This window comes from Lucilia sericata, unplaced genomic scaffold (genome assembly GCF_015586225.1).
Source record: "Lucilia sericata isolate MDLA Ls3-8-SP2 unplaced genomic scaffold, ASM1558622v1 Contig000333F_arrow, whole genome shotgun sequence".
NCBI classification, from domain to species: Eukaryota; Metazoa; Arthropoda; class Insecta; order Diptera; family Calliphoridae; genus Lucilia; species Lucilia sericata.
This window is the reverse complement of record NW_023994354.1, coordinates 58,100-79,580: the sequence shown is the minus strand read 5'-3', so window position 1 is coordinate 79,580 and position 21,481 is coordinate 58,100. Positions and strand designations below refer to the sequence as shown.

The following is a 21,481-nucleotide window of genomic DNA, read 5'->3' as shown; positions in this document are numbered from 1 at the left end:
TAGTTAGTTAGTTAGTTAGTTAGTTAGTTAGTTAGTTAGTTAGTTAGTTAGTTAGTTAGTTAGTTAGTTAGTTAGTTAGTTAGTTAGTTAGTTGGTAGTTAGTTAGTTAGTTAGTTAGTTAGTTAGTTAGTTAGTTAGTTAGTTAGTTAGTTAGTTAGTAGTAGTTAGTTAGTTAGTTAGTTAGTTAGTTAGTTAGTTAGTTAGTAGTTAGTTAGTTAGTTAGTTAGTTAGTTAGTTAGTTAGTTAGTTAGTTAGTTAGTTAGTTAGTTAGTTAGTTAGTTAGTAGTTAGTTAGTTAGTTAGTTAGTTAGTTAGTTAGTTAGTAGTTAGTTAGTTAGTTAGTTAGTTAGTTAGTTAGTTAGTTAGTTAGTTAGTAGTTAGTTAGTTAGTTAGTTAGTTAGTTAGTTAGTTAGTTAGTTAGTTAGTTAGTTAGTTAGTTAGTTAGTTAGTTAGTTAGTTAGTTAGTTAGTTAGTTAGTTAGTTAGTTAGTTAGTTAGTTAGTAGTAGTTAGTTAGTTAGTTAGTTAGTTAGTTAGTTAGTTAGTTAGTTAGTTAGTTAGTTAGTTAGTTAGTTAGTTAGTTAGTTAGTTAGTTAGTTAGTTAGTTAGTAGTTAGTTAGTTAGTTAGTAGTTAGTTAGTTAGTTAGTTAGTTAGTTAGTTAGTTAGTTAGTTAGTTAGTTAGTTAGTTAGTTAGTTAGTTAGTTAGTAGTTAGTTAGTTAGTTAGTAGTTAGTTAGTTAGTTAGTTAGTTAGTTAGTTAGTTAGTTAGTTAGTTAGTTAGTTAGTTAGTGTCTGAACGAAGGGCTTTTCGTATACATATTTCTTAATTTAAAATAGTTATCCTTGTATTCTGTTTCTATGGTTATAATTTAAATTTTACTTCTAAAATGTATTTAGAGAATTGATCAATAGCATTTCTAAAGCTTTTCTTTATGAATAAAAAACTCTTGTTTCAAAGCTTTTCGTAAAACAAGTTTGTCTTAAAAAAAGGTGTTAGAATGTTTATGTGTGCATTTTTAATTAATATTTTCTAATGTATTTTGCTTTAGAAATATTAAATGTTACAACTAATTAATTAATTTTTTAGGAAAATTTAATACGAATGATAGATTCTCTAATGAGATAAATTTTCGCATAAACGATGTTTTATGTTTTCATTAGTTTAAGTTAAGAGAGTTAATTAGTACTTAATGTATTTGATACATAAAAAAACTAAATAATTTTTTTTTATCAATTTAAACTACATTATAATTTACCAGCAATAGGATTTAAAACTTAATTTCCACTAAAAAGGTAATAAAAAAAACTTTAAAGTTTAAACTAATTATTTTAAAAGGTTTCTCTGATATCTAATTAATTAAATAAATTATAAAGTCTATAGAATTACAAATAAAATAATAAATTTAATAATAAAAAAAATATTCCAAAAAGCGAACAAAAATATGCAAGAACATTAATTATTAACACTGACCTCAACATTGCACTAAATAAAGTTCAACAAATAAAAACACAAAAATGTGGCTGAACAGAAATAAATAAAGTCAATGTATGGGTGTGTAAAGAGTGTAAATGCGGATGTTATTAACAACAATAAACACAATACACGCAAAAACAAATGAAAGTCATTATTACTAACGTAGTATAATAATGAAAAGTTATACATACCCACGCATGTATGTATGTACATAATATGTGTGTATGTAGATATGCAATTGCACGCATATGGACTCTCCCACAAAGTGTTAATGACAGCTTTGTTAACATAGTGCTTTTAGCACAGCTTTCGAAAATGTTCAAATTGTTTTTTACATTTCAGACATCCTATAATAGTCGGAAAAGTTGATCCTTCCCACGTCCAATATCAACCGTGTTCAAGTTAGTTCACATCTAGTTAACTTAAGTCCCGCCCCCTTTCTAACTATTTCGAACCCAATTGATTACCCAATTCATTGAAAATTTTTGATATTTTTTATAGAAAATTTTCTTAAAATATTTTTCTTTTGTGTAAAATTTAAAAATGTATGTATCTCTTAGTGCTATTTTTACTAATAATTTACGCTTTTCTTGAGTTAAATGCTTTTTTAATTATAATGTTGACAACACTAAATAATGAACAGTTAGAAACAACAATCACAACAATGTAAACAATTTGTTACATTAATTCTGCAATAACAACCATATTCTCACATAAATTAAAGAATGTAGGAATCCATGAGTGCGTGTACGCAATTTCACATAAAGTATACGTACCCAGCAGCTTTACAAGGAGTGAATTTAACGTTTTAGAAAATACTACGCGTCAGGCATGGAAAATTTTAATTTTGAAATAGTACTAACTTAAAACAAATATAGACTAGACTATAAACTAGACTATAGACTAGACTATAGACTAGATTATAGACTAGACTATAGACTAGACTATAAACTAAACTATAGACTAAACTATAGACTAAACTATAGACTAAACTATAGACTAGACTATAAACTACACTATATACTAGACTATAGACTAGACTAGACTAGACTAGACTAGACTAGACCAGACTAGACTAGACTAGACTAGACTAGACTAGACTAGACTAGACTAGACTAGACTAGACTAGACTAGACTAGACTAGACTAGACTAGACTAGACTAGACTAGACTAGACAGACTAGACTAGACTAGACTAGACTAGACTAGACTAGACTAGACTATAGACTAGACTATAGACTAGACTATAGACTAGACTATAGACTAGACTATAGACTAGACTATAGACTAGACTATAGACTAGACTATAGACTAGACTATAGACTAGACTATAGACTAGACTATAGACTAGACTATAGACTAGACTATAGACTAGACTATAGACTAGACTATAGACTAGACTATAGACTAGACTATAGACTAGACTATAGACTAGACTATAGACTAGACTATAGACTAGACTATAGACTAGACTATAGACTAGACTATAGACTAGACTATAGACTAGACTATAGACTAGACTATAGACTAGACTATAGACTAGACTATAGACTAGACTATAGACTAGACTATAGACTAGACTATAGACTAGACTATAGACTAGACTATAGACTAGACTATAGACTAGACTATAGACTAGACTATAGACTAGACTATAGACTAGACTATAGACTACACTATAGACTAGACTATAGACTACACTATAGACTAGACTATAGACTAGACTATAGACTAGACTATAGACTAGACTATAGACTACACTATAGACTAGACTATAGACTAGACTATAGACTAGACTATAGACTAGACTATAGACTAGACTATAGACTAGACTATAGACTGGACTATAGACTAGCCTATAGACTAGACTATAGACTAGACTATAGACTAGACTATAGACTAGACTATAGACTAGACTATAGACTAGACTATAGACTAGACTATAGACTAGACTATAGACTAGACTATAGACTAGACTATAGACTAGACTATAGACTAGACTATAGACTAGACTAGACTATAGACTAGACTATAGACTAGACTAGACTATAGACTAGACTATAGACTAGACTATAGACTAGACTATAGACTAGACTATAGACTAGACTATAGACTAGACTATAGACTAGACTATAGACTAGACTATAGACTAGACTATAGACTAGACTATAGACTAGACTATAGACTAGACTATAGACTAGACTATAGACTAGACTATAGACTAGACTATAGACTAGACTATAGACTAGACTATAGACTAGACTACTAGACTAGACTATAGACTAGACTATAGACTAGACTATAGACTAGACTATAGACTAGACTATAGACTAGACTATAGACTAGACTATAGACTAGACTATAGACTAGACTATAGACTAGACTATAGACTAGACTATAGACTAGACTATAGACTAGACTATAGACTAGACTATAGACTAGACTATAGACTAGACTATAGACTAGACTATAGACTAGACTATAGACTAGACTATAGACTAGACTATAGACTAGACTATAGACTAGACTATAGACTAGACTATAGACTAGACTATAGACTAGACTATAGACTAGACTATAGACTAGACTATAGACTAGACTATAGACTAGACTATAGACTAGACTATAGACTAGACTATAGACTAGACTATAGACTAGACTATAGACTAGACTATAGACTAGACTATAGACTAGACTATAGACTAGACTATAGACTAGACTATAGACTAGACTATAGACTAGACTATAGACTAGACTATAGACTAGACTATAGACTAGACTATACTATAGACTAGACATAATCGGAAAACGTAGTAAACTACCTTCAACTTTTTTAAATTTTATACGAAAAACGGTCATTCATTTCTATGGAAATTCCTTATTCATACCATTCTAAACATTCCAAAAGCATTCGTAATGCAAGCTCAAAAAAAATTGACCTAAACTTTAAACTTAAAGTTATAACAAGGTTAATACAATACAATTTAAATTTATTATTTCTTTCTTTATATTTATAAATATGTATCTGCAAAAACATTCTTAAATATGATTCATTTAAATTGCAAGAGGAAAATACATACATACATACATAAGTATGTATTAGCGACAATTGTAATCTGGGTGGGTGTGCCATTATTCGTAGTGTGGCTCCATGACACGTTTGCTGCTGCTGTTTATGCCATTCTTATGTGTGTGTGTGAGTATGTATTTGCGTTTGTGTTTATGTAAGTGACTGGTCCAATTTTAATCACGTCATATCGAGAGAATTGAAAAACAGGAAAATATATTTATTTTATACTACTTATATGAACTTGTTGAACAAAGCACAAAACATATTGTAGCATTTTAAGTAGTTATTATTGGAAAAAGGATAAAGTAATTTCTTAAGATATCAACAAGATTTTAGTTATTTTCTTTAACTCATATTTTGTTTTAGAAATCATTTCATATAGTTTTTCTCTTACCTAATATGTAATTGTGAACATGCACTTATAACAATAAAAATGCATGTTCACTTCCCAATCATTCTTATATGTGATTTAGAATTCAAACAAGAATGATTGGTTAGATTTTTTAAGCACTAATACCGGCTACAATACATATACATACATATAACTGTACAATAGGATTATCCCCTTAAAATAGTTTAATTAAATATTAATGTTTTGCTGACTTTTGAAAAGATAATTTACTAATACATACTTATAACAAACATTTGGAATTACATAAACAACAAGTTAGAGACCAAAATAAAAACTTAAATTGAAATGTAATAAGTGGCAATTTACGTATATGGAATTTCCGATCCAGTATATGTGCACTTTGCTCAGGTACTAGAACTATCTAATTTCTGACCATTGCTGCTTCCGAGATGTAAAAGCATCACTTCCGTTTACAATCACGCAGATAGATTGGCCTCTGTTGAGTCGGCAACAGAACCTAGAAACATAACCGCTAAACCGAAGTACGAATCCACCAAATAAGCTGAGACTTTGTTCTGACTTACAGAGGACACACTGTGGTAAATCTGCCAAGAACAGAGTTTGTTCTGAACATACCTGGACAAGGAAGAAAAATTCAATGGTATCACTTGCATAAGATACCTTTCATCCATCATCATTTCACCCTACACACTTCTCATTCATCCGACACACTCATAAGAGAACAACATACGACAGACTCACTCAAGGTATATGGGCGGATGAGATCCGTATACTCCTACATTCATCCTGTATCATATACAGTTAACACCAACTCATTTCCAACGCTTAGTCCCACAGTCACTCCTCTGTGGGATATATGTTGTCATTCAGCAACAGCATCGAACTTATCCCGAAATATAGATTTCACCGTGCGTCAGTCTTTTAACTGCCACTTGCTTTTCCTGCGAATTTGGATTCAAACCACAGCCACTGCGTGGATACCGAAGGAACCTTAACCAACTGACAAGCCAGGACAAGTCCTGCGGACAACTGGCCACTCGTAGTACCAGATTATGTGTTTCTCTGGTTCGATCACATATCAAATCATTCCAAGGAAAGTCTGAGGAGTGAATTGACATCACCAGTTTATAGTCCCGGCAGACTAGAGGTACTCGTAGCACCTCTAAGCCCCGGGATTGCAATACACCAAGATTGGGGAGGGATCTTGTTATTCCGTTTGTAAAACATCAAAATATTGGTCTATTCTGGGTTCTTATTAGATTCTAAGACGATCTATCAATGAAACAAGATACATTGAAATTTATTATATTATTATTGATGTAGTTTATTATATTATATATTATTATTGATGTAGTTTGTTTGGTACTAAAAATGGGCAATATCAGTCCATATAAGATCCTCTTCAGAAGTGATACTTGTTATAGAAGTTATCGGCCGAAAACCACGACAACGTTAGTTTTTATACCCAACATCATTCCGTTTGTAACACATCGAAATATTGTTCATAGACCCAAAAGTATATATATTCTGGGTCCTTATTAAATTCTAAGACGATCTAGCCATGTCTGTACGTCCGTCTGTCTGAAAGCACGTTAGAGTCCGAATGGAAAAAGATAAAGAGTTGAAATTTTTCACAAACATTTCTTATAGGTAAGGTTTGTTTGGTATTGAAAATGGGCAATATCGGTCCACGTTTTCGCATAGCCCCCATACAAGAGGGCCTCCGAAAACAGCTTTAACAGTCATAACTGTTATAAAAATGCTAGTATAGCGATGAAATTCGACATAAATAAGTTTTATATGAGCTAAATTCTCTCTACTGAATTTTATGAGGATCGGTTCATAATTGACCCTACCCCTCATATGTGGTCCCCTCCAAAAAATGACTTTAACGCCCATTACTGGCTTAAAAATACGAGTCTAGAGCTGAAATTCGATATAAGTAAGTTTCTTGCTAGCAAAAATCTATAGCGCTGAAATTCGACATAAATAAGTTTCTTACGATTACAAATCTCTCTACCGAATTTTATAAGAATCGGTCCATAATTGACCCTATCACCCATATAAGACCCCCTTCAGTGAATGACCTATGAAATTCGATATAAGAAGTAAGTTTCTTACAAGTCAAAATCTCTCTACCGAATTTTATAATTGAGCCTAAAGTTGGACAAAAATATTTTGTAATGTTTATAGGGGAGCATTCCATTTACGGCATACGGTTTGATGGTGGGTTTATAAGATTGTTTATTTCTACACAAGATTTGTGTTTTCGGCTAAAATCAGGGATGGAAACAATTTATGAATAAATACAACCGAAAAATTAAATATGAAGAAAACGTTAATATACTTTAGGTCGAATTTGGCCTAACTACAGTAATTTTAAATTTCCGACATGAATTTTCAGAAACTTTATCGGATTCATCTTAATATAAATACATATATCACTCAAATAAAATTGTATTTGTTTGTGTTATGGTGTAAAATTGCATGGGTAAATTGAATACAACTACATACTACTATGTCGTTTGTTACTATTACAACAACCACCAGTAAAAGTGTCAACTGGTCTCCGATACTTTTTTTTGCTCACTTTCATGCTCTCGAACTCATAGAACACAACATCTGTGGATTGTTACGCCAGCAAAAAAAATTCAATTTTAAAATATAAAACTAGTTTATTTTTTCTTTGATAGCTTAAAGAGTTAAAACTTTAACAATTATATTAACACGAAAAAAAATGTTAGAAATAAAAAACCAATAGCATTTTGTTGTTAAATGCTTTTTTAACTTGTTACTTTGTGGTTTTAAACTGAAAACTATAAGTAAAACTGCTGCAGGTAGAATATAATTTTTACACGCAGCTTTAAAAATATGTTCAAACGAACGTATAATTACGCATTGATTTCTATGAAAAAGAGAAATAACAACAAATAAATAAAAATTATTGAATAAAAGTTTATTTCTTTATTAAACATTCAAGGTCGTAAAGTGGTTCTCGGACGTAATTACAATGAAACCTGTAGAAAAATTTTACATTTTTTCAATATTATTTCCTTGTCTTTTTTTTTTTTTTTTTCAATAGTTGTAGAAATATTTAACATTTTATTAGATAATCAAGAATTTTTTGCTTTTTTGTGACAATTTGATGAAAAGTTGAAGGAATAATATTTCTGTTGTAGGTTCTTTAATATGCTTAAAATACAAGGAAATTATTTTGTACCAAAGCAGGTGTGTTTTGCATAAAACAAAAATAATTTCATTCTCATTAACTTTGCAAATAAGGAACTCGATTATAAAAATCTCATTTACTACAAACATAACTAGAGAGAAAAATGTCTACTTTTTTTCAACAAATCACATTTAAACCTCTTATATAATATATCCCTTACTAAAGCTCTTATAACAAAATAATAATCGCTTCTATTTCCTCAGAAACAAAATAAATGTTGTAATAAATATTTTATAAATTCTTACTAATTCGTTAACTACATTTTTTACATTACAAAAGCATTGCAAAATTTTCTTTTAATCACCCACAAATAAATAAATTCATCATAGAACTAAGCTTACCAAAATCTACTGCTCCAATAAATTTATACATATTATTATTCAAATTAAATAATTAATGATTTTAAGTATTAAAATCCAAATACATTTTATGTGAACGACCTTGTTATACCATAGAATTTGTTATTGTTAATACTCTTATATGTATGTACATAGGTTTCTAATTATATTCAATATTCTTTTTTTTTTCAATAAGATTTAATACGGATTTCCTTTCCATTTTGTTAAATTCGTTAAAACAAAAAAGTGGTTCTGCCACCGCATTGAATGGATCAAAAAATTTGTATGTTATATTATTTAAATGTATTTAATAAATTTTAGTTATGGTATTGGATGTAATTATTATTATTTGGTGGAAAGGTTGTAAAATAGATGTGTAACTTTAAAAATATCCAAATACTTTCTTTGGACACAAGCAAAATTGTGGAGCTTAGATTTTCTAGTATATCTTCTAGACAATATAATTTATTCACTTTCTATTGACAACTTCCACAGAAATCATTCTATAGTCTAGTCTATAGTCTAGTCTATAGTCTAGTCTATAGTCTAGTCTATAGTCTAGTCTATAGTCTAGTCTATAGTCTAGTCTATAGTCTAGTCTATAGTCTAGTCTATAGTCTAGTCTATAGTCTAGTCTATAGTCTAGTCTATAGTCTAGTCTATAGTCTAGTCTATAGTCTAGTCTATAGTCTAGTCTATAGTCTAGTCTATAGTCTAGTCTATAGTCTAGTCTATAGTCTAGTCTATAGTCTAGTCTATAGTCTAGTCTATAGTCTAGTCTATAGTCTAGTCTATAGTCTAGTCTATAGTCTAGTCTATAGTCTAGTCTACAGTCTAGTCTATAGTCTAGTCTATAGTCTAGTCTATAGTCTAGTCTATAGTCTAGTCTATAGTCTAGTCTAGTCTATAGTCTAGTCTATAGTCTAGTCTATAGTATAGTCTAGTCTATAGTCTAGTCTATAGTCTATAGTCTAGTCTGTAGTCTAGTCTATAGTCTAGTCTATAGTCTAGTCTATAGTCTAGTCTATAGTCTAGTCTATAGTCTATAGTCTAGTCTATAGTCTAGTCTATAGTCTAGTCTATAGTCTAGTCTATAGTCTAGTCTATAGTCTAGTCTATAGTCTAGTCTATAGTCTAGTCTATAGTCTAGTCTATAGTCTAGTCTATAGTCTAGTCTATAGTCTAGTCTATAGTCTAGTCTATAGTCTAGTCTATAGTCTAGTCTATAGTCTAGTCTATAGTCTAGTCTATAGTCTAGTCTATAGTCTAGTCTATAGTCTAGTCTATAGTCTAGTCTATAGTCTAGTCTATAGTCTAGTCTAGTCTAGTCTATAGTCTAGTCTATAGTCTAGTCTATAGTCTAGTCTATAGTCTAGTCTATAGTCTAGTCTATAGTCTAGTCTATAGTCTATAGTCTAGTCTATAGTCTAGTCTATAGTCTAGTATAGAGTCTAGTCTATAGTCTAGTTCTATAGTCTAGTCTATAGTCTAGTCTATAGTCCTAGTCTATAGTCTAGTCTATAGTCTAGTCTATAGTATAGTCTATAGTATAGTCTATAGTCTAGTCTAATAGTCTAGTCTATAGTCTAGTCTATAGTCTAGTCGATAGTCTGTCCATAGGTCTAGTCTATAGTCTGTTAGTCTAAGTCTATAGTCTAGTCCGATAGTCCTAGTCCTATAGTCTAGTCTAGTATAGTCTATAGTCTAGTCCTATAGTCATAGTCTATATTCTAGTCTATAGTCCTAGTCTATAGTCTAGTCTATAGTCTAGTTCTATAGTAAGGTCCTATAGTCTAGTGCTATAGTCTAAAGAATCTATAGTCTAGTCTATAGTCTAGTCTATAGTCCAGTCTGTTGTCTAGTCTATTGTCTAGTCTATAGTCTAGTCTATAGTCTAGTCTATAGACTAGACTATAGACTAGACTATAGACTAGACTTCCATATCTATTGGTTATGTACCAATTTTTTGATTCTCCCAAAAATTTATATATCTACATAATATTGCTATATTTATGTAAATGTCTGTGTTTTTATAAATACACATTTCAACAAAACACGAAAACCAAAAAGAATTTTGAAAATATTTTTTTTTTTAACTTTAGTTTTACTACATCTATTGCTACAAAATATTGTTCTGTTATTGTATGAGTAAATTTCCTATACTCTTATGCAATATTTATTCACTAAACAGAATCAAAAAATATTGACCAGTATAACAGACCACAGCCAAATACTACAAAAAAAAAAACCAAACAACAGTCAATCCACCACCACTACCACCTCGATAACTGAGGGTAAAACAAAAAAATATCTGTTCAGTCAGTCAGATAAACAAAAAGCAAATGTTACTAGTATGTGGTAGATGGTATTAAAGTGGAATAGTGTATTGCATGTTTAGCAGAGTAGTTGTAGTAAATAAATGGTAGCAAATTGTAGTTTCTACTAAATATTTACTTGTTGAAAGAGAATTTTATAAGCGGCAGGGGGTGCTAGTTCCAACATTTTTTGTTGCAAAATTATTCATACCAATAGCTTTATAGTGATCATGCATAAAATGTTGCGGTTGTTATTATAATTTTATTTTCTTTCCAGTGAATGGATATATAAAATACAGTAAACACTACTAACTGGTAATAGGACTTAATTTAAATTAAAGGGTTTCATCGAAATTGCTCCCACACAAGCAACAATAATAAACGTACATACTACGTTTTGACCATCCATATAAAAACCGAATGTGTGATGGAATGAATGAAATGCTAAAAGTATTTGACATAGTTTTAAGTCAAAAGTATTTATAGTTATATATTTTAAAACAAAATACAAAATTCAAAATCGAGTAAAATTTAACCATTTTTTTAATTCTTTTGTAAGCTATTAAAAGTCGACTTTAATCCTTTGTTAATTTTCCTACTACAGATTACGTTTGTTTCTAGCGACTCTATAACATTTAATAATATAAAAGACAATGGATTTTATTGGGTTTATTTATTTTTTTATGCCAGTTTTTGTGTATTTTCTGGTCCATTTTTCATGCATACAACTGGAAAAAAAAAACCTTGTATTCTGCAAACAAAAACTAACTAAAAGAAACAAAATAAAAAAAATAATATATAATATTCAAACTAACACCCACTTAAATATAAAAACGAATAAGGCACCTCTTACAGAAATTTATTCAAAATGTAACGGGGCCCCACCCATTTACCAACCATTCACCTATAAAAATGCTAAATAAATAGAAGAAAACATAAAACAGAAAAACTGAAATAAATTTAAAAATCTCATAGAAACTTGTTCAATATGCAAAAAATAAATAGTTCAAGTCTGCATTTATCTCTTTAAACAAATAAATCTACAATTTTACAATCTAAATTTATTTATATTTATTTTCTTTTATTTCTTGTTTTATTCTTCATTTGAACTTATGCTTTTTCTATTACCCTACCTTTTTTTAAATTTATTTATTTATAAAAAAACTTTTCATACAAAATTAGTTCTGTAAAACATCGATAAATGAATATGAATAAGATGTTTGGAGTCTAGTTTAACTGAATAAATATTGAAATCAATATTTCTTTTCATTTAACATAACTCCAAAAAAAGGATAGTTTAATATAAATACATTCTTAAAGGACATTAGAGAAAATTTTTAAATGTTTATTTTTTTAAACAATTTAAAAATTTCTAATAAAAAGTCAGACTAAAAGTGTTTCTTGTAATTAAAGAACTAACTAACTAACTAACTAACTAACTAACTAACTACTAACTAACTAACTAACTAACTAACTAACTAACTAACTAACTAACTACTAACTAACTAACTAACTAACTAACTAACTAACTAACTAACTAACTAACTAACTAACTAACTAACTAACTAACTAACTAACTAACTAACTAACTAACTAACTACTACTAACTAACTACTAACTAACTAACTAACTAACTAACTAACTAACTAACTAACTAACTACTAACTAACTAACTAACTAACTAACTAACTAACTAACTAACTAACTAACTAACTAACTAACTAACTAACTAACTAACTAACTAACTAACTAACTAACTAACTAACTAACTAACTAACTAACTAACTAACTAACTAACTAACTAACTAACTAACTAACTAACTAACTAACTAACTAACTAACTAACTAACTAACTAACTAACTAACTAACTAACTAACTAACTAACTAACTAACTAACTAACTAACTAACTAACTAACTAACTAACTAACTAACTAACTAACTAACTAACTAACTAACTAACTAACTAACTAACTAACTAACTAACTAACTAACTAACTAACTAACTAACTAACTAACTAACTAACTAACTAACTAACTAACTAACTAACTAACTAACTACTAACTAACTAACTAACTAACTAACTAACTAACTAACTAACTAACTAACTAACTAACTAACTAACTAACTAACTAACTAACTAACTAACTAACTAACTAACTAACTAACTAACTAACTAACTAACTAACTAACTAACTAACTAACTAACTAACTAACTAACTAACTAACTAACTAACTAACTAACTAACTAACTAACTAACTAACTAACTAACTAACTAACTAACTAACTAACTAACTACTAACTAACTAACTAACTAACTAACTAACTAACTAACTAACTAACTAACTAACTAACTAACTAACTAACTAACTAACTAACTAACTAACTAACTAACTAACTAACTAACTAACTAACTAACTAACTAACTAACTAACTAACTAACTAACTAACTAACTAACTAACTAACTAACTAACTAACTAACTAACTAACTAACTAACTAACTAACTAACTAACTAACTAACTAACTAACTAACTAACTAACTAACTAACTAACTAACTAACTAACTACTAACTAACTAACTAACTAACTAACTAACTAACTAACTAACTAACTAACTAACTAACTAACTAACTAACTAACTAACTAACTAACTAACTAACTAACTAACTAACTAACTAACTAACTAACTAACTAACTAACTAACTAACTAACTAACTAACTAACTAACTAACTAACTAACTAACTAACTAACTAACTAACTAACTAACTAACTAACTAACTAACTAACTAACTAACTAACTACTACTAACTAACTAACTAACTAACTAACTAACTAACTAACTAACTAACTAACTAACTAACTAACTAACTAACTAACTAACTAACTAACTAACTAACTAACTAACTAACTAACTAACTAACTAACTAACTAACTAACTAACTAACTAACTACTAACTAACTAACTAACTACTAACTAACTAACTAACTACTAACTACTAACTAACTAACTAACTAACTAACTAACTAACTAACTAACTAACTAACTAACTAACTAACTAACTAACTAACTAACTACTAACTAACTAACTAACTAACTAACTAACTAACTAACTAACTAACTAACTAACTAACTAACTAACTAACTAACTAACTAACTAACTAACTAACTAACTAACTAACTAACTAACTAACTAACTAACTAACTAACTAACTAACTAACTAACTAACTAACTAACTAACTAACTAACTAACTAACTAACTAACTAACTAACTAACTAACTAACTAACTAACTAACTAACTAACTAACTAACTAACTAACTAACTAACTAACTAACTAACTAACTAACTAACTAACTAACTAACTAACTAACTAACTAACTAACTAACTAACTAACTAACTAACTAACTAACTAACTAACTAACTAACTAACTAACTAACTAACTAACTACTAACTAACTAACTAACTAACTAACTAACTAACTAACTAACTAACTAACTAACTAACTAACTAACTAACTAACTAACTAACTAACTAACTAACTAACTAACTAACTAACTAACTAACTAACTACTAACTAACTAACTAACTAACTAACTAACTAACTAACTAACTAACTAAACTAACTAACTACTAACTTAACTAACTAACTACTAACTAACTAACTAACTAACTAACAAACTAACTAACTAACTAACTAACTAACTAACTAACTAACTGACTAACTAACTAACTAACTAACTGACTAACTAACTAACTAACTAACTAACTACTAACTAACTTAACTAACTAACTACAGTTGTACTCATACATAGTTCCAAATTTAATGCGAAGTACACTTAGTTACTTTGTTTGATTTGGATTTGATGTTAATACATCCTCCTGTATATACATCAAATCCGTCGAAGTGCACCTATTACTGTATCGGGCCTATTGAGCGCTCCTTAACCAGTGCCATAGGTGGGAATCTAACCGACCACCTCCGTTTTATCACACTAGTACACTAATAGATTTAAAGATATTAACATTTGTATATCGTTATTATAAATTATATATTTTTATTTATATCGCTTATATCGTTATTTATACATAAAACAAAAAATGATTTAATTATTTTTAACATTTAGTCTTAAATGGTGACAATCTAGGGATACTCTTTACTTCTAACAAGTTTAAAATTTCTTTTGCACTTAAAATAACTAAACTCTCTTGACACATCTTCAACAACTGCTGCAGCTTAATACTGCTCCGCAAGTTCTACTTTCTACCCGTATAATCCAAACTATAGGAACCGCTCCAAATATCAAGACTTTTAACGGCTGGATGGAAGTGACTGGGTGAACTGCTGGGATTATAGGGATTATATTGAGGTCGGGGTGCTTGAGGTTGTTGATAGTAATTGGGTTGATAGTGGGGCTGTGCAGGTGGTGGTGGTGGTGGTGGTGGATTATAATATTGAGGTTGAGGAGCAGGAGCTGGTGCTTGAGGTCTAAAAGCAGGAGCATGATTAAATACGGAAGGTGGATTGTAGGCGGGAGCAGGGTTATAGGCGGGAGCCGGGTTATAGGCTGGTTGTGGTCTGGGCTGTTGATAGTTATCTAAAGAGAATTTACTGGCCGCCACAGGACGATTATACTTTTGACCTTTATAATAATCGGCGGGATTTTCACGATACTGGCCATCGTCTATTTCATTGGGACCCAAAGGTGTTGCCTTACTATTGGTTAAGGTAGGTGGTGGCACATTTATATCACTGCCTGTAATGCATAAAATGTTTAGTAGTGTATCATTTTATATTACGAATTTATAATAAAATATTACCTGCTGGTTCAAAACCTCTTTTTGTGGCTCCATACTCTATTTCTCGTACATTCCCCTGATCGTCGACATAGCCGTATTTACCATACACCTCCCCATTGGGATATTTCGTTTCAATTTTAAAACTTTTATCTGCCGCTTCATATCCGTACGTGTAAGAACCATCGGAATTTTGTCTATCGATCTGTTTTAGAATTGGCACTGGTGTGGTATACTGTTGTTGTTGTGCTTTAACTATTTGCAAAGCAATCACTAGACAGGAGACTATGAACTGTAAGGAGAACAAGAAGGGAGATAGATATTTTTCAGCGATCAGATCAGATATTTTTAAGCGATTTGTTGATTTTTAAATTATTTTATGAAGGAGTCCTTATAAGTCAGCTAAGTAGGCTTAATAAACCTTGTTTCAGGAAGATATTTGGTTGTAAAAAAGCCTGTAAAACATTTTCTATAGGACATGTCAAACCCATTTCAGAAAAATCTGAATCGATAAACTAAGTATTATTGGTTCTTCAAAACCAAAAATTCTTTAAAAATGTTATTCTATTTATTATTGGATAATTGTTTAATTTATTTATAATTTAGTAATTCCAATGATTCACATAGTAAAAGTCATATTATATTAATAAATATTAAAATTCTTTAATAAAACCCCTTCACTCTGCAAATTAAATATGATATCATAGTAATTTTATAACGAATTTATTCACTTTTGGAATGAATAATGAAATAAGTACATTATATATATTAATTAATAATAATTCTACTTTTAGAACCACAATTGTACGAAATACAAGAAAACAATTAATAAAATTGAAACCACCTAAACGTCCTTGGTTAACAAATGTTTACAAATAAGATTTCTGTGTGATTGTATGAATATGTATGTATGTACACACTTAAGTAGAATGGGTTTGTATCGAAATATCTTTTAATATAAATATATATATGTATCTGTGTATATACATATGTACTATACATACCAATGAACATACTTATATATGTATGTATGTCTGTATATGTATATCAAAATAATTAGAACATTAAACCACCCGTTTAAGTGGTTTTTCTTGAGCTGGTACATGATTTTTGTCTTATGAGCTATTAATCGTATTGAAAATAAATATTATTTTCGTATACCCTTCACCCCTATCAGTGGTGATAGAGGGTACAATATATAAGCTTGTCATTTCGTGTGTAACAGCAAGATGTATTCATCTGGTCCTTGTGATATTTTGAATCGATATATCTATGTCCGTCTGTCTGTCTGCCAAAAACTAAGTTAATTAACCTAGATCTAAATCAGTCCATAATTGGTCGTAGCACCCATTTAAGGTCGATTTTCGAAAATCACTTAAATGCACATAACTACTTAAAAAAGTAATGATATCGGAATAAAATTCAACATAAATATGATTTGTGTATTTATATCACTGCTTAATGTTTTCTGGATCGGTTCATAAGTAGGGTCATATAACCCCCACTTCCGATAATCACGTAAACGGACATTTCTCATTACTTAATGTAAATATCGGGATAAAATTCTTCATCAATGTGTTTAAAGAATATATATAAGTCACCTTGCTAATTTTTTTTCGTATATGTCCATAATTGGTCATACCTCTCATATGAGGTCCACTTCCGAATGTCTCTTAATCCCAGATTTTTTATTAATATATAAGGATATTTGGTTAAAATTCGAATTTATAAAATAAATCACTCTGTAAAAGTTTGTTCGGATTGGCCCATTATAGGTCATAGTATGAATATATTTCATTAATAAATAACGATAATGGAGTAAAATCCGATGTTATCGATACCCATTTATGGGTATCGTTCGAACACGTGTAATTCATGAATAAATAATATTGTTTCTCTATAAATACATATAAAAATCATTCCTCTAATTCGGAATGGGTCATAGGTTTATTATGGACTTGATAAAAATTATATTACGGAAGCAAAATTTAAACTTTCATTATTAATTTTTTTATAAAAAGTAGCTTAGAGGTGTAGAGTATTTAAGATTCGTCATAGCCGAATACAGCACCCTAACATGTTTTCATATTTCAAATAACATGATTCTAAGTACAAGTCCTATTGTACGTATGTAAGAAACAAATACCAGAATAATAAGTAAGTAGTAGTTATTTTGAGATAACAACATGTGTCAATTAAAAATATTTCCGTTATCATTTATGGTAATCAATGATTTAATACAATCAAACATATGCACATAAAACATACCCGGTAGTAGTTTTACAAAAATTCAATATATTTCATTATGGATATATTCTCCCCAAATTTAGAAATATTAGATTAATACGAAAAACATCATATTAGATAATCTTAAGTTAATCTTGTTATAGTAACCATTAAGTAATTTAAAAGTTTTCTATAATTGGTAAAAAGTCAAAGCACAATAATAGCCATTAGTTTGGAACTACCACTCTGCACTGCAGGGGAGTAGTAGTGTGTCAATATGTATGTGTGTTAATTTTAATGCGATTGTGTTGTAATATTTCTAGATTAAATTTCTAAATGACTTAGACTACTTTTATATATTCATATACATATATGTATAGAATAGGGTGGAACCATTTTTTATTAATTCAAACCTAGTTATATTAAAGTTTAAGATAATATTTGTTATATAGGCGACTAGTTAATATCGTGAACCGATATTTCAATATCAAACAAACTACATCAGGAACAAATATTTAGGCAAAATTTCAGCTCTCTAGTTGTTATTATGATTTTAACAGACAGACAGATGGACGGACATGATACATTGTTTTTGATTCTAATAAGAATATATATTTCGATATGTTAAGAACGAAATCTATATTCCCCATGTTTTTTTTAAATTATTACCATTTTCTCTTAATCTTAGTTAAAAAAAAAATTACAACTGTTTTTCGAACAACCCTAATATTAATACATATTTGCGTTTAGTGGTGGTGTTTTGCAGTGTGTGGTAACTTTTTTTGGTTCATTCTATGACACACCTTTCAAAATACTCGTAACATGTTTTGTTCTCATGTACCACACTTAATTGTTATTATTGTTGTTATATTTTATGGAATTATAAATATGCATGTATGTACAAAAACTATGTATTAAATATACATACATACATATGTTCATAATAATAGTTATACAGTGAATGACAATATAATTGAAATTGGAATAAAGAAATGTTTCTTCATTTAGAACAGTAACAAATATCAAAATGTTTAGAGAATTTTAAGAACTGGTACTAGAACAAATACTCTATATATGTATGTATGTACATTAGGCTGGTCCCGTTTGTGTAGAGAAAACAAAGAATATACTGATGTTCCCACCAACAATGGCAGCATGGTTCATTATAAGTTACCATTTCTCAAAATTTTTGTTCTGGGATCAATATTTAGTGGGCTAGATCAATGGATGAAAAGGTCTCCATATTCTATATAAAAGTATATATGAAATTTTTTGGAATTTTTCGATTTCGAATAAATTGAAGTATTTCTTTAAAAAAGCAATAAAATGAAAAGCTTATTACTCTCCCATTGATATCGTAGAATTAACTAAACTTTAATTTTAGGCGGGAATACGAGCAACTCTAATGTACATCGATCAAAACAAAAGACTTAGAAAACAAACTTGCCATACGGCAATCGCCAATTTACCGATCTATGTAAGTATATCAACTCAGTGATATATGTATCTGGATTGTAAGAAAACAAAATCGGTTTTATAGTTTCTAAGTTAATCGGTGTTTTAAGATGCAGGCTTGAGGCTTAATAATTATATTAAGTAATTTATTGCAGGGTCAATTACACATTACAAGTAATTGTAATAAACGATTATTATTAATGATTGTAATCGATATATTGTCAATATATACATGTAATTATAATGGAAACAGATCAATTATAATTACATAATTTAGAAAACTAAAAGTTTATCATTCATGATTACTTTCTCATATACATTTTTTCAATTACAATAAAAGTAATCATAATTGAGTAATTATCAATCAAAAGGAATTGCCATCAAATTATTATCAATTACAATTGCTTGTAATTGTATTTGTTAAATACTCAATTACAAGTAATTGTAATTGTTAAAACATTCATTACAATTACTTTTGGAATTGTATTTGTTAAATCCTCAATTACAAGTAATTGTAATTGTTAAAACATTAATTACAATTACTTTTAAAGTAATGTAATTGAAAATGAAAATGGGCTATCCCCAACCCTATTTAGAGGAATCCCTATAGCATATGTTGTCCATTAAGATAATCGATGAATAATAATGACACAAAAAAAATTACTTAAGTACTTAATGAGCGAAATATCTTAAAAACCAGTGGATCGCTTACAAAACAGTAACATTCAAGGATAACGATATAGATCCCAATTTAACGATATAGATCCCAATATAACGATATTGATCCCAATTTATGAATCAGATTAAGGGAACTATAGATATGTATATCTCCCCTGCAGCATTTACTCGCTGTTCAACAACAACTACATGAATAACACTATGCGACAAAAATTAATACTTGAGAAGTGACACTATTTTTCTGAAAGATGGATCCGAGTAGAACAAGAATATGTTTTCTAGATTTGCTAAACACCTCTAAAATCTTGAGTTACGACTAAAAAACCGGTTTTTCGTACCTATAAGCACTAATAAGTCAGTAACTTAGCTTAATCTGAACCGATTTTATTTGTCCAAGTTTGGAGATGTTTTTTGAAATTATTTTATATAGGAACCGTACTATTTATTAATTGATTAGAAAACCATGTCTATTCATGAGAAAAATACAACTTTGTTTTTAAAAATCCGTTAGCAATTGACTACGTTATTGATCTTTTTCTTAATACAAAATTGTTCACAAACTAATTTTCTGAAGGATGCTTTAAAGTGAGACATACATATTTATTTTGTCTCACTGTGTAATTATCGATTTCATCCGGGAATTTTAACAAGAACTATAAAGCTATGATTAATGACTCATTATGACAAAGGGTTAATGTTGAATAGCAAGCTTATTTGTACATATAAGAAGTTGACTGACTTAAACCGAAATACATATTATTCCAGGGTAACAGAAAATATTTAATGTTAAACATATTATATTTCTTCGAATGGAATCAACTTTGAAAAAGTTAGTCAAGTTATTTTATTTACTGTAATTTTCAAGGTATATAGTACATAACTTCGTTTTTTTGTTCAATAATATAATTTTTTTAAAGAGTTTGTTCTATATTACACGATTACACATTTAACTTAAAACAAGTCATAGCTAACTAAAATAATTTAATTAACACTATTATTTTTTATTTTAAACTTTAAATATCACTATATAATGCTTACCAGTTTATACATTATTTTGTTGCTTAACTTAAAATGTAAAATAAATTTTAAAAAGAAAAGTTTGGTTCTTATAAACAGTCTTTAAGGTATATTTCACTTTTTAAATTTTCTTTACATAAAACACTTAATTAACAATCAAAAAAAGTTCAAAAAAATGCATAAATAAATATATCACTTTTTATTCGTTGTTTAACCAATCTTTAGTTTTCTGGAATCATATGGCGTTTTTGTTCTTCTCTTGATAAACGTTTTATCTAGCAAAAACCATGTGCACTGCTGACAAATAACACAAAACCAATAATATTGAAAGAAGACAAAAAGTACACAAAATTGAAATTCAAAAGATGCAATTTTTGTTTTGTCAAGCAATCAAAAACAAACAAAAAATTGTAATGAAAAGAAACAGAAAAAAAAATAACTAGATAGAAAAAAATTGTGTTGTAAAATAGAATTTGCACTTGCACAAGACTCTGTGAAACAACGGACTC

General features: G+C 28.9%; 1 protein-coding gene across 1 annotated transcript; it reads right to left on the bottom strand.

Annotated features, from left to right (window-relative positions):
- Window positions 1-14,832: 14,832 nt before the first annotated feature.
- LOC119603759 (extensin) lies at window positions 14,833-21,481 on the bottom strand. The gene is made up of 3 exons (XM_037955921.1): window positions 20,994-21,481; window positions 15,621-15,888; window positions 14,833-15,556 (listed from the first exon to the last, which is right to left on the bottom strand). Exons 1-3 carry the CDS (start codon window positions 21,003-21,005, stop codon window positions 15,057-15,059), a joined length of 780 nt encoding a protein of 259 aa, XP_037811849.1. The 5' UTR covers window positions 21,006-21,481; the 3' UTR covers window positions 14,833-15,056.